At 44.0% G+C, this 14,799-nt stretch overlaps 1 protein-coding gene across 6 annotated transcripts in view; it reads right to left on the bottom strand.

The window, feature by feature from the left end:
* Positions 1–14,799, bottom strand: part of KALRN (kalirin RhoGEF kinase) — a 721,955-nt gene that overhangs the window by 34,119 nt on the left and 673,037 nt on the right. For 4 of the 6 annotated variants that reach the window (XM_042843108.2, XM_024104810.3, XM_024104809.3 and 1 more), the window contains 2 exons: positions 12,912–13,150; positions 10,907–12,004 (listed from right to left, as the gene is read on the bottom strand). In XM_042843108.2, coding sequence (XP_042699042.2) covers positions 11,753–12,004; positions 12,912–13,150 — 491 coding nt within the window. In that variant the 3' untranslated portion in view covers positions 10,907–11,752. Of the gene's footprint in view, positions 1–7,202; positions 7,263–8,412; positions 8,537–10,906; positions 12,005–12,911; positions 13,151–14,799 lie in introns of those variants that run through there. The other 2 variants (XM_065561521.1, XM_065561522.1) reach the window with 1 other exon arrangement.

The following is a 14,799-nucleotide window of genomic DNA, read 5'->3' as shown; positions in this document are numbered from 1 at the left end:
CTAGAAATGATAACAAAAGAAGAGAGGATATGGCTGTATTTCTGCCAAGTCTAAATGAGAACCAATCAGTGATCCCATTCCCCTCCTGCACCCAAGCAGTCTTGCATAGGGTTTGAGATGAGTTATAAAAAGCTCTTGTGGTCCTGCTTACGTACTTTTCTTAGCCCTGAGTGTAGCTCTTCTGAGCAGTGCAAAACTATAGCTACCCTACATTTTCAGAACGATGGCTGCAGTAGCATTGTCAGTGGAGTTTCCACGAAAGAAGAAGAAAACCAATCAGGTCGCAAGAGGACTGCCTTTTCATTTCCTAAACATCTCTCTCTTCACAAGGAGATTAGATGGGCCTTTTCCTCTCGATGGCACTGGGGTGAGTCTGGCCCAAATGGGCAGTGGTTTGGTAAGCAACTTAGAAGGATTTATTGGACTCTGTCCTCTCATTGTCTCAGGTGTCCACTCCACCAAAACAATTCTCCCACTTGGGAGCCTTGGTAACAGATGAGACCAAGACATGAATGAGCTTGGAGAATAAGTATCAGAGGGGTAGCCATGTTAGTCTGAATCTGTAAAAAGCAACAGAGGGTCCTGTGGCACCTTTGAGACTAACAGAAGTACTGGGAGCATAAGCTTTCGTGGGTAAGAACCTCACTTCTTCAGATGCAAGAAGTGAGGTTCTTACCCACGAAAGCTTATGCTCCCAGTACTTCTGTTAGTCTCAAAGGTGCCACAGGACCCTCTGTTGCTTCTTGGAGAATAAGACTCTCACACGGAGATGGTCCCTCCATATTAGGGTTTAGCGGCCAGGATGGTGGAGGAAGAAGATGGCTATACAAGAAGCAAGGCAATCCTATGGACAAGAGACTTCATGCACCCCCTCTTCCCTATACCCATGATCTAGAAACTAGTCTCAGGGAAAGAATAGTGGATTTAAGAAAACCTTTATATTCTGGTTTGTATTGCCATATAGCAGTGTTTAATTTACTGGCAGCTAAGATTGCCAATCTTGGTTGGACTATTCCTGGAGGTTTCAATCACACGATCTTTAATTAAAGATTAATCTTTCATTCCTCGAGACTCCAGGACAATCCTGGAGGGTTGGCAACCCTACTGGCAACCTAGAGCCGGTTGTCCTTGCTCTGCTTCTCCTAGGTTGTTTTTGTGAGATGGTATTTTAAGGGCCTGGCTCAGCACCAAACAGTTTTTGCTCTTGCATTGATCTGAATTTATTACAGGCTAATGAGACCTTTGTGAATTAGAGAGCGAGTAATAGTATTTTTAGCTACAGGAAATTAATGGCAACCTGGGAAGTACAGGGGATTGGGCCTCCAGGTGCAACCAAGTCACATGTTGCAGACAGACAATTTACTGTATAACCACCACCTGCCCCCCAGAGCAGGGAGTAGAACAGAGGTCTGCAAACTACGGCCCATGGGCCGGATCTGGCCCATAGGATTGTCCCCCAGGGCACCGCAGGCCCCTTGCCGCTTTCAGCAGCAGCTGGCCCAATGTCCCTGTGGCTCCCAGGCCCTTGCCTCCAGGCACCGCCCCCCACAACCCCCATTGGCTGGGAATGGGGAACTGCGGCCAATGGGAACTTCGGGGGAGCGCACACAGACCCCGCTGCCCTCCCCTCCCCCCAGGGGCTGCAGCACTTCTGGAAGCAGCCCAGGGCCAGGGCGCCTGCCCCGGTGCATGCTGCTGACACCCTGGAGGCCGAACCCCTCCTGCACCCCATCCCCCAACTCCCTGCCCTAAACCCCCTGCCTGCACTGTGCACCCCTCCTGTACCCTAACTCCCTGCCCTGAGCCCCCTCATAGACCCTGCACCCTTCCTGAACCCCTGCCCTGAGCCCCCCTCCAACACCCCAACCCCCTTCCCTGAGCCCCCTCGTACACCCCACACCCCTCCTCTGCCCCAATCCCTTGCCGAGCCCCTTCCTGCACACCGCCCCCCTCCCACACACCGCACTGCCTCTCGCACCCTGGCCCTGCATACAATTTCCCCATCCAGATGTGGCCCTCAGCCCAAGAAGTTTGCCCACCCCTGGAGTAGAACCTTAGGCTCTCTCCTCTAGACACCCAGACATTGATTACTTGAGCTAAGGGAGAACACCTTGTGTGGCAGGAAGGGATGGTCCTTGTGACAGGGCATACAAACCCCACACCAGTAACCCCTTCTTTAAGTAGCTACTCTGCCTCCACAGCCCCACCCCACCATACCAGCAAAGCATGCCTGGCTTGGAGGAGGAGCTCAGAAGGGGAGCAGGCCAGTTTAGCAGTCTGCAGAGGAGCTGACCTACATTCTGAGCTCCTGGGAAGGAGCTTCTGAGGCCTGAGCCCTGACTGCAGTGTGACCCAACTCGAAAGGCAATGGGAGACTTGGGAGGTGTAGAAGGTCTGAGAATCTTATTTCTACTTAAGGTGATGTCGTCTTCACTTTACTTATGGGAACAGAGGGGATGGTAGGAACTGAGCCAGGGAAGCAGGAGTATAGCACTTTGGCAGCGCAGGATGTAGCTATCTACACTGGGGCCTTGATTCGAACCCTGTAGGAAGGGTGGGGCCATGTTCCCCTACCAACCCCTAAATGGTGCCAAAGGAAGAAGTGGACCTCTGATATGGGGAGTCTAGGGGTGAGAAGGCCCTGAAGGACAAGATCTCAATCCAGGGGAAGACCCAGCGACCCTTACCTAACCCAGAGGGCTACCCCTTTGTTGGACATCATATACCCTGAAAGGCATGACCTGACTGGATGGCTGATTCACAGAACGGCCAGATCACTGTGGTAGCAGCAGTTGTCAGCATGGCCACCAGGAGAGAAGAGGATCTGCCACACCCCACCAGCCCACTGGGGGTATCTGTGGTAAGTGAGCCCTTTCATTGTTGGTGGACAGTGCAGGCCACTCATCCCAACTTTGCTAAAAGCATTTGGGTAGACAATGCCAGGTGGGGCTACTGGAAAGATGGACGTGGAGAAACTGTTCAAATGGCTGACATAACCGGCAGGAGCAGGCTATGCAATGACAATACCAGCTGTTGCAACAGATGACTGCCTAGCAAGCAGCAACAAGCAGCCCTCCAGTTACAACAGCAGCAGCTTGGAAGAGAACTGGCTGCACAGCAACAGGGGCAACAGCAGTACCTTGTCTAACAGACATTGGATGCTCACATTGTTGTGGCCTCTGAGGACTAATTCCCTCCCAGGAACCCCAAGCTCATCTTCACTCCCCACGATCCCAGTGAAACTCAACAATGAGACCAGAGGAAGACTACCAGGTTTTTCTAGTTACGTTTGAATGAGTGGTGACAGCTGCCTCTCACACCGGGCCATTTTGCTGGCCCCATAATTTAAGGGATCCATCTCAGGCTGCCTACAGGGGACTCGACTCAGTGGCCACACAGGATTATTTGCAAGTCAAGGCTGCCATTTTATATTAGGTTGTATGCAATATCCAAATATCAGCATCACTTTTGCAAAGAAATTTATCCACAGGGTGGCCCTGCCCCAGGTGGTAGCCCAGAAGTTAAGGGACCACTGTTGGTACTGGCTACAGCCCAAGAAAGGTGGTGGAGCTAGTCTTAGTAGAACAATTCACCCAGATACTGACCTTTGACCTTTAAGAAGACCTCCAACCCTGATATAACATTTAGTTGAGTCTTTATCCTCTGTATTTTCAGCTCTACCTGGACAAATCCACTTGACCTACCACTACACAACTACTGAATAAGAACAGATACAAGAGACCCCTTTCTTGGAAAAATATGAGAAGCTGTCAGGAGGAATTACAAGCAATATTAGACATGAGTGGAGAAGTGCCATTGTGCTGGTACCAAAACCAGATGGCATGATATGCTTCTATATTAACTTTAGAAAGGTTAATGCAATATCAAAATTTGATGCATACCCAATGCCCAGGATGGACAAACTACTGGAATGCCTCATAACAGCCAAATATATCACCACCCTGGATTTGACAAAAGGGTATTGGTAGAGACCTTTGACACCTATATTCTGGGGGAGGTGGGGGGAAGGAGGGAGGGGAGGAAGGATGGAGACAGCCTTTACCACTTTGTTCAGCCTTTACCAGTTCCACACTACACTATTTGGCCTCCATGGGGTAGCAGTGACATTTGAACAAGTACTTTATGGACCAAGTACTTCAACATGGACAGTACACAGCAGCACCTCAATATCATCTATTGGCAGAACTGGGGCAACGCCATATGACAGGTCACTGCCATGCTGCAGGCCCTCAAAGATGTAGGACTCACGGTGAACCTGGCTAAATGCAAGATGAAATAAGAGGTCATGTATCTGGGCTATACTGTAGGGACAGGCCAATTGCAGCTGTTAGTCACAAAGATACAAGCCTTAATGCCCTGCTCCAGACAACATGAAGCAGGTGCAATGCTTCTTGGGATTGGTAGGGTATTATAAGCAATTTGTTCTAGAATTCACCCTGATTGCAGCCTCCGCTCATGGACCTTATCAAGGACAGTTGTCCCCAAAAGATTATCTGGTCAGAAGTCTGTGATGCAACAGATCACCTCTACTAAGAATGGTACTCCTTAACCTGGATTTTTCAAAACCCTTAATCATGCCAGCAGATGCTTCAGAAGCAGGAGTCTGAGCAGTTAGGCAGAGAAGAATGCCCAGTCCTCCGCATAAAAGTCAAAAGAGGTTTCCCCCAGGAAGAAATTTATTCAGTCATTGGAAGGAGGCTTGGCTGTGAAGTGGGCTATGGCTGCCTCCAAAAATAGTATCTAAGGGAACATTTATTTAAGTGACTGATCAAGCTCCATGAAAGACACCAATCCTCCAAGAGTGCTACAACCATACAACTTTGAGGTATTCCACCAAAGATGGAGCAGCCCAGCAAAATGCATATTCTCCTCCTTCCCCCTGAAGAGGGTCAAGAACCATTTGTTGAGGACAGTACCCTGGGCCCTGTTTTGATGGGGGAAGGTATGTGACAGGGCAAACAAACTCTGCAACAGTAAAGGAAGAGGTTAAGCAGCTGCTCTGGGCCCAGGTAGTCCTATGCTGCCACACCTGCAAAGTGTGCCTGGCTTGAAGCAGGCGGTCAAAAGGGGAGCAAGTCAGCTCAGGTAGCAGACCACGGAGGTCAACAGGCCTATATTCTGAGCTCCTGAGGCTTGACTGTAGTGTGGCTAAACTCAAAGGGAAGAGGAGTGGGAGTTGAAGATTTGAGACTTTGATTTCCCCTTATTTGAGATCTTCACTTTACTTGTTGGAACAGTGATCTAGGGAGGAGCTGTACAGCACTTTGGCAGTGCAGGACATACCTACACTGCTACCTACACTGAGCCCTGGATTAGAACCCAGTGGAGGGGGTGGGAGCAGGTTCCTTTAACTCCTCAGGGGTCCAAGAGAAAACCCTGAAACCTGAATGAGAAGACCCTGAGACCTCAACCCAGGGGTAGACCTAGAGGGCTATGCTCACTGGTGGACTTTACAAGCCCAAAAGGGGCAGACACAAAATGCGTGACCTAGCTGGAAGGCTGACACAGAAAGGCCAGATCATCACAGGATCTGGGCAGCTGTGAACAGGGAAGCCAGGAGAGAAGAGGCCCTGTCATGCCCCACCTGGCCACTGGGTAGCACCTGGGCTTAGTGAGCCCCATCACCATCTCCTGTCCTTTCTCTGGGCCTGTTAAGAACTTTACCTTCCCAGAGTATATTACGTTAGCAGGTTGAACCATTTTGTGGAAATAGTCCAATTTCACTGAAGTTCTGATGAAACACACGCAGGGTTACCTCTGAAGCCTGCTTAGTTTCCTGCCAACCTGCTTGCCCACCCACCTCCTCAGCAGTTTGGTCTACAGCTAAAATCCATACTTGTCTTGTCAACAGTTAGTGTTTTGTGTTTTTTCTTGCCCCTAAACTAACCCTCACAGCATCTTTGACAGGTAATGTTTGTACAGCTCTTAAACTGTAAAGCACATACTATTAAAGTGCAATTTAACCTGAATGATAACTACTGTATAGCTTTAGTCTACTTTTGAAACCATACAAGTAAAGATTTTCTTTAGGCTACATTCCTCCAATAAGTATCTGTTTGATGAAGCCACTTTAATGAAAATAGAGTTCCTGGTCAGGTGAGGGGACAGATTTGACCAGACCTGTCTCAATTTCTCTCAGATTCTTACCTTTTCCTTCATACAAAAGGAACAGAATGGCCTAATGGAAAATATACTTGATTGGAGGCCAGATATTGGAGTTCTAATCCTGGTTTTTGGAGTTCTAATCCTGGCTTTCCCAGCGACATGCTGCCACACACTGGGCAAATCACATGTCTGCCTCCTTACCTGGTCTTGTCTATTTTGACTGTAAACTCTTTGGGGGCAGGGACAGTCTCCTGGAAGGTTTGTATAGTTCTTGATACATTGGGGCTGTTAATCTGTAGGACAGCAACAGCTATATCTTAAGGTCTAGAGAGTGCTTAAACTCTGGGTTGATTTTCCTCTGACATGGGTGTGCATCAGGGATATTGCCACTCAAGTTAATGGAGTTACATTAGAGTAAAACTAGTGTAAAGACATCAAATGAGGTCTGCTTATCAACCTAAGTCTTCCCTGAAATAAAGGCCAGTTTAGTGCAGTTAGTTTTAGCACTGCCGTCTAACAGCAGTGCACCATTTAGACTTCCATGCAACTGTAGCTTCCTGTTTAAAAAAAAAGCCTACTTGCTGCAAGAAAGACCAAATTTAATCTTAACTTTTAATGTTGCTCCAGCACTTAAAAACAATACTTAAGTATCAATCTAGTCTGTCAGTACAATAGCATAGGCTAGTGTTAGAAATCACTATGGCCAAGCTAGAGCAGTTCAACCTAAAACCCACCATTGAGTAGTATAAAATGGAAATAGAGCAGCACTTATCGACAATTGTGTCTGACCCTTTCAGTCAGAGAGGTCTCACCTGAGGAAATCTAAATCAGAGGCATCTTCAAGAGAAACCAAATAAGCCTCCAGGCCAGTAGTCTCACATGGCTTACCACCTCCTTTACCTCCCAACACTTGCCCAAACGCCAAGTAGGTTCTCAACGAAACAGAGCTGGCAGTTTGTGTACGTTACACTGAATTTAAGTGTATATCCATGTAGTGTATTAATACAAGCATATAAAAAAAATCCAAAAGAATGGTACATATTCTCTGGAAAAAAAAAATCAATGGTTGTTTCTACCTCCATGCTAGTATTGGGGTCAAGGTCATCACACTCTGATTCCTCGGAGCTGTTGGTCTCCTTGTTTGGCAGCATGAAGAGGAAGAAAGAAGAGAACGGTTAGAACAGAGATTGGTTAGGCTGTGTGAGCAGCAGCAGACTTGCTAGCAGCATGGAAATGTGTACTGGTAAAGGAAATGCTTTAAAAAACAGAAAGTCAGCATAGGTAGCAACATGCTTTTGCAAATGGAGAGGTAACAATCTTGCGACAGTTGTTTAGGTAATAAAAAATAGCAAAGGAAGCAATAGAATGAAGAGTGTCTGCCAAGCGATACCAGCTACTTCTTTGGGTCTGGATTCTTTGCTACCTTACATCTTCTGTAGCCATTTTATCTCTGGGCAAACCTGGGTTTTGTTTGTTGCATAACATTTTACTATGAGAATTTGCTTGTCCTTGTTGGGAGAAACAAGCCCCATATAGGTGCTGAGGAGGCTCCTTTATCATCTTTTACAGGTATTTGTGCTCTGAATTGGAAAATAGTCATGGAACCATAGCAGAAGATGGATCTTAAGCCATAGTTCATCTTTCCCATACTAAAATACATCCTCCTACCATTCCCCACCCCCATACACACCAGGATCTAGGCTGGTCCCCCCTCTTAATATGGGACAAGGGAGTGGTTGAGGACACTCCCCCAAACACTTGGCTGTGACCCCAAAGTTGAAAACCCCATTAGCTTAAGACAGAAGATGAAATCCTGGCCCTATTGGAGTGAGTGGCAAAACTCCTATGATTTCAGTGGTGCCAGGATTTCACTCAGTAGCTTTCACACAGGCTGTTGCCCCACTATCTGGTATGATGGAGCTCCAAGTTTAGCCAGGGTAAAGCGAGCAGAAAAACAAACAAAACCCACTCCCGCCCACATTTTGCATTTCATCCATTGTGCACATATATTTAATCTTATCAATATTTTATATAAATGAGAAATACTTACTTGCAGTTCCGATGACCGGAAAAACAAAAAACCACACAAACAAAAACCCACCAACACAAAGGCTGCATTTTATTTTGCATGCAAAATCCTGTTAGCATGGGAACTACCAAAAAATTATAGCTATAAACAAAAATCAAAACACGTCACCCCCCACCTCTCCTGAGAGAGGATGGCAGAGGGGGTGAGGAGGATGGGAAGCAGGAGAGTGGCCCACAGCTTTGGATGGCCTTACTCACTTTAACAGAGACTTTGTTGCCCAGAATATCCTTGGATTTACGTGGCCCATTGGATTCATTTTTGCCACTGCTCTCCTTTTCCGCCCGCTTTCTCATGCGCAGGGTATGCCATGAACATGACTTCCTGTTGTACCAAAAAATGCACCAATCAAACGGCAGATCATGGCAGGGAAGAAAGGATGTGGAAAGGGGACCAGCAGCCACATTTGTGAGTACTGCAATTCCCTAGAAAGTGAAAGCCACCAGGAATGCATCTATTTCAGTTTCAGCATTAACATTTATTTGAAAACAATTTCAATAATTCTACCAGCAGATGATGCGCCACATTTGCTGTTTTAATACTTTTAGTAGAAAGCCAGTTCCCTAGATAAATAGGGAACTGGGCTGTGTCAACTTCAGCTAATCTGTCATCAGGCTTCAGGGACTTCAGTAAGAAACATTTGCGACAAATGCAAGCGCTAAAAACATCAATTCAATTTAAATCTTGTCAATTCAAGCAGTGAAACTGATGCAAATGTGATGGGAATGGGTCTTAATGGACTGATTTGATACAACAAGTACAAGAGTTCAGAAGTTCAAGGTGGATCCTTGAGTGTTGCTAAGACCATGAAAAGCTAAAAAACCAAGTAGTAACTAGGTCATTAGATTTCCAAGAGAAGTTGTTTCCCAGAACTACAAGCTTTGCTATATTTCTTGGGGCCAAGAAGTTCCTGTTAGTTTAACATGGTTGCATTTTGTCAATCCAATTGTCTGACAGTAATCAAATCTATAATTTATTGACTAAACAGAGCACGGAATTAGTGATTTCCATGTCCAACCCCTATTTACTGTCCCCATGACCTTATCCTTTGAAGAAAAAAAAAAAAAAAAAAGGTCATGTCACCCTTTATAAGAAAAAGGCTATGGAGACAAGAGAAAAATCAGATCAGAACAGACATCAAATTAAGAAAAAAAAATCAGTTTAAAAATGGATTTAATTTACTTTCACAGCAGAAAGTTTACCACTTGCAGGGTTTGTGTTTATTTTTTAATATTCACCTAAAGCAGCAAGTTCTCAAGAACAGCAGTGGAATGAGCTGGGACCCAGGTCAGAAGCATTCTGCTACATCTGCCCACCTTTAAGGCATGCAAATTTGATTTGCATGTTTGAAGCCAATGTTTGGCTCATGTCGCATCTACAGTACCTTGACATTTTATAAAGAAAGTTGCATGTAATCCAACGATAACCTGTGATGCCAATCAAATATATGACATGTTAGGATCTTAAACTCCAGAAACAGTAGACATTCTGTATTCCAATTCTAAAGTGTTTGTGTTCATTATGCTTTAGCATCCAATTAGAATGGTACAGTAGGTCACATCAAGATTAAAACGATAGACCTCTAACAGCTGTACACACCAGCACAAGACTAAACTGGTTTATGTTAACTGAAACTATATCCACAACCAGTTTTAGAGTGTCCACACTACAGCAACACAAACAAGGTCACCTGCACTGTGTCTTTGAGAACTAGTTATGGGCATTCACATTGGGCACCAGAAAGGAGCATCCTTATATAAGCTGCTCACATCTGTAAAATTTGGCTGAAAAATCTTAGGACAATATTCTTGCATGTGATATTTTGGCACCTCTAGGCGAGATTCAAATTGGATATGCAAAGCAATGTGGAGTTATCCAAAAACATTGCAGAACTCACAGAATTCAAGTTTAAGTTTTCTGTGAAGATAGGGATTAGTCAGTGGTGGGTTGATAGGTTTCTCTCCCCTTACCTCCAACTGGCTGAACTATCACCAGATCAAACAGAGTAGGGTGTGAACACTGTACCGTTATTGCTTTAGCGTGATTTATAGACAGACTAGTCAGACTAAGTCATTCCACCCCACTTTTAAATCCCATACTACATGGTAACATGAGAGAGCTGTAGACCACACCCACAGTTGGCCATGTGTTTTATAGGACACACATTAGAGTGTTCAGGCAAGCAACTATTTTTCTAGAGTATGAAGAGAATATTTGTGAGATATAAATCTCAAAAAGGGAGAAGAAAAAAAGTGCAACATGTGCTTCATTCACTACAGTTTGGTTTAGTTCTCTTTGCAGAAATCATTGCAGAGTATGACTGCACTGGAAGCTTCGATTTGACATTATTTATTGGGAAATCTAATGCTGTTGACAAATATAACAGCATCCAATTCCACACCAGTGCTGGAGAAGAATGCCATCGAGTCTCTAGCTACCGGAGAGATGCTAAATAATTCCTTAGCTTTAGTATATATTTCATACATGTTTTGACCAGGAGCATTGATCCTGTAGAACAATACAGGTAAACCCAATATCACGTGACACCTAACACTGAGCAGAATTTCTTTTTTAAAAAAGACTTCGCCCTCCCACTTCAAATCTACACCTTGAGGCACTCATGTGAGAAGATTTAGCATCCATCATGCTAATAAATATTAGATATTAAAAGAAAACAGGTATTACTAAACAGGGTTGTACCTTCTGCATTTAATACCAAAAAACCACTTTCTTGCATTTAGTCATTTCAGATTGACAAATTTCTAAAAATCAGAAAAAAATATTCACACATTTGTTAAATAAGCAACAAAACATTGTAACAAAAAAACAAAAGGGTCAAACTAGTCCTTTTTAACCTCATTAAAACATGCTCATGGTGAAAATTTATTTTACATATTTAAAATAGTACATTTAAAATTATTAGTTACATTACAGGTACAATGATGAACATTGCGACTATCCATTATATTGCACAACCTGACTTCATCAATATGGGTTTCTTTAAATAGTGCAAAATACTTTATACAGGAATGTACTTAGAAGGGGGTCTTGCCAACAAAAAATATTTTACAAAAGTTACCGTGAACAGAAAAATGTCAAAATAAAAGATACAAGCTGTACAAAGAAATTGCCATAGACAACAAAAATCTCTCCTCCTTGAGAAGCAGGCCTCAGTCCATCACAAGGCCTGATTTTTTGCTAGAAGCTGTTATAACCAATATATATATATTAGTAACTTAATACAACATAAATACAAGTCCAGTCCAATCAGGTCCATGTTGGTGTAAAATGGATCAACGTAAAACATGCCTTTAAACTGTCTATGGTTTTAAATTCTTTACAAAGTATAAACAAAAAACCACAAACAAAAATAACCAAAACCCGAACTATCCAACATGGATGCCCCATGCTGTGGATTGAGCATTCAAAGTTTGTTCCAATGGCACTGTAGATAAAAAAAATCAGCAGGAATTCCCTACCATTTTTTTTGTTTTTTCCTCAAAAATCCACACACTGCTCCCAGGGAAGCCAACATGGCACTTACTTGATGCTTCCGTCGCTATTATCTGTAGTGGATTTAGTGAGGGGAGCCAAGATATTGCCTGGAATCCATCCTTCAGCAGCTGGGGAGTGGTCGTTTGCAGGCTGGTACACCAGGAACATATTTTGCTGGTTGATGGCAAGGATTTGAACCACCTCGCCCTGATTCACGCAGATCTCATTCTCCTTCAGTGCATAGTAATCTTTGATTACCACCATGGAAGAGGTCCCATTGCACCCTCCCAAGTCACTCTGTGAAGGGGACAACAGAAATTGTTAGAAAGTGTGTGTTACTGGGGAATAGGTGAGTTACCTCTTTTAGGAGCAGCCAGGACAAAGTTTTCAGACTAGTAAAGAAAGGGTGGTGGTGGTGGTGTTAAAATCCTTAAATAACTGTAAATTTACATCAGAAGAAAAATCTATAATTAAGAGTTTGAAGTTATCTAGTAATCCAAATACCCTGGGAATTAAAGCCAAAGTCCTGTTTCATATCATAATTCGCATTTGGTTCAATGGGAATGTTGTTCTAGGAGTTCTAAAAAAAGACTTATTTGCATTTTATTGTAGCAATACAATTGTATACCAGGATGTGGGGAAAAGAGCAGTGAAAGCTGATGTCTGAATAGGAAATCAACACACAATGGCAGGTACACATTACACAGTAATTGACATGCAACAACAGCTTTCGGTCCCTGTCAAGGCTGCATTTGAATCAGTGGCGATTTGGTGGCCTATGTGAACTGAGTTCATGGTCTCAGCTCTGTTTGCAATAGTAAACATCAAAGAGAAAACCCAATCTCCACACCTGACACTCATTAGCCTCAGAAAGGACAGCACAGAGCTGATCTCCAAGTCAGGGTGCTGGGCATATTGTTCTAAGATTGAGATGGAAGGTTTCATGGCAGCTGCCTGTGCTGTAAACAGGGACATTCAGTCACCAGGGTTGTGAAAACTCCACTTTCATGAATCTTAAGTTTGCTTACAGTTGTTTGTAAGTGTTTTAAGTTCTACACATCTTTGAGCTTTAAACCACCTATTCTGTTGTGCCACTGGTTTGGCAAGCTGGTTTCTGCTGACCTGATTAGTTCATAATTTCATGGATATTCCAGGATACAAAGAAAGCTAGGCTTGAGTATAATGATGAGCAGAGATAAAGTACCTTGCTTTGTTCGTATTTGTCCCCAGGCTGGTGGTGTTCATACCCTGCACTGCCATTGGAGGTAGATATCTTCAGGGGTGGCAGAGATGGGTTACGGCTTGTAGCCTTTGAAGGCTTCTCAGACCCTACTGGAACAGAAGAATAAGGTCTGCTGTTGGGCTGAGACACCCTACTAGCTTGTGGCCTCATTACTGCAGAGGTACTCTCTTTGCGTTGATACTCTATGGGCGACTGTAGTGCTGCAGGAGAGGAAGAGAATTAGGTGTACCGCTGCTTGTGACACAGTGTAACCTGATGTGCAGTACATGACTTGCATGAGGTCATTTCAATAAATGGATATTGCTTTCAAAGTAAACCCAAGGGATACTCAAATGCATCATACATGGAAGAGCACATTTACATTTAGATATCTTGAGACCACCTCACAGTACAGTATATAATGATTCAACACAAGGCTCCTCTTACTGCTATGATGGAGTTGCTTGTCTAATGCTACAGCATGCTGAAAACTTAACCCTTCAACAGAAAAACATGTTCACATTTTATTTCAAGCAGCACATATATCAGAATGATTCAATGTTCCCTTATAGGTACAAATGACAAAACCTAAGTATGTGGTGTGTATTTATTCAAGTACTTGACACCCAGGCCGCTAAGAGTTACTGGCCCCCGTTATACTCAGAAAACCGCCTACTCACATAACCCACTTGTATAGACAAGAAACCATGGCTACCAAATTATCACTAAATGTAGTTTACTCTGGACCTGGTTACATCTTTGTGTAGAACCACAGAATTAGAAGTGACTGCAAGGGTCATCTAGTCTCACCCCCTGCCAAAGTGCAGGATTTGTATATGGTCTATAACTATTTTGGTGTAGGGCAGTTCCTGGAAGCTATTAACTAGGCAATTGGTGTTGATGGCATCAGAATGTTAACCTCAGTTGGTCATTCATCTCCAGAAGATGCCCTGTACCAAGGTTATAAGAAACCCAAAATATTGAGTCTGGGAGCAGGAGAAAGTGTTTGCCTGTGGAGAGATTTGAAAGGAAAGGGTAGGAAATAGGGGTGTATATTTGAGCTGGTGTGGAGCAGAGGAGAATGGGGTTTTCTGAGGTGGTGGGGAGAAAGGTTGGTTTGAAAGCAGGTTTGAGGATAGGAGTCAATGATAAATGAAGGTGTAGGTGGGGAACCCATCAGGTTAGAGGTAGTTTGGAGGTTGAGAAGTGGAACTGGAGAAATGTAAAGAGGTTGCAGTTTTCTCAGCCTCTTTCATTGTAAAGTATCCCTGTTTTTCATTCCCCTTCTCCATTCAGAAGGGAAGAGGGCACCCTTTTTCTTCTGACTTCATCACCCCTCCCCCCAAATAGGGTCTTTTCCACTTGAAGAGTTGATCAGCCTACAGGAGCTGATAAGAGGTCCTCTGACAACTTGTCTGTAGAGCCCCACATAGTAGTATTAGGCACCAGGTATCACTGTGAGCTGGTCAAAGTTTAGGGGCAGACTGAGCTTGCAAATCTTTCTATACGGACTGCCATTATTCAGAAGAAGAGGGAAGAGAGGAAGAGTCACCAGGATCAAAGACCAGAAATCCTTAAGTGTATGGATTTGGTGTTTGTGTGTCATGCAGCTTCAATGGCTCTGGACAGATCATTGACAGAGAATCAGTACTCTGTACATTGGTCAGACTGTAAACTAAATGGAATGCGAGAGACTAATTCAGCAATGAGAAAATGCAAGAAAGTGTCACAGATTAAATTAATCCAATCAAGAAATCACAACAGAAGCATCCCTCCTAACACTGAGGAGATGAAAAAACCTCACAAGGGATAGACACTGACTCCAGCATTTTTACTAAAAATAGGGGAGGGGAGAAAGGATTCAATAACT

This window comes from Chrysemys picta, chromosome 11 (assembly GCF_011386835.1).
Source record: "Chrysemys picta bellii isolate R12L10 chromosome 11, ASM1138683v2, whole genome shotgun sequence".
Lineage (NCBI taxonomy): Eukaryota > Metazoa > Chordata > Testudines > Emydidae > Chrysemys > Chrysemys picta.
Note: the sequence above shows the minus strand (reverse complement) of the source record. Positions and strands in the feature narration are given on the sequence as shown.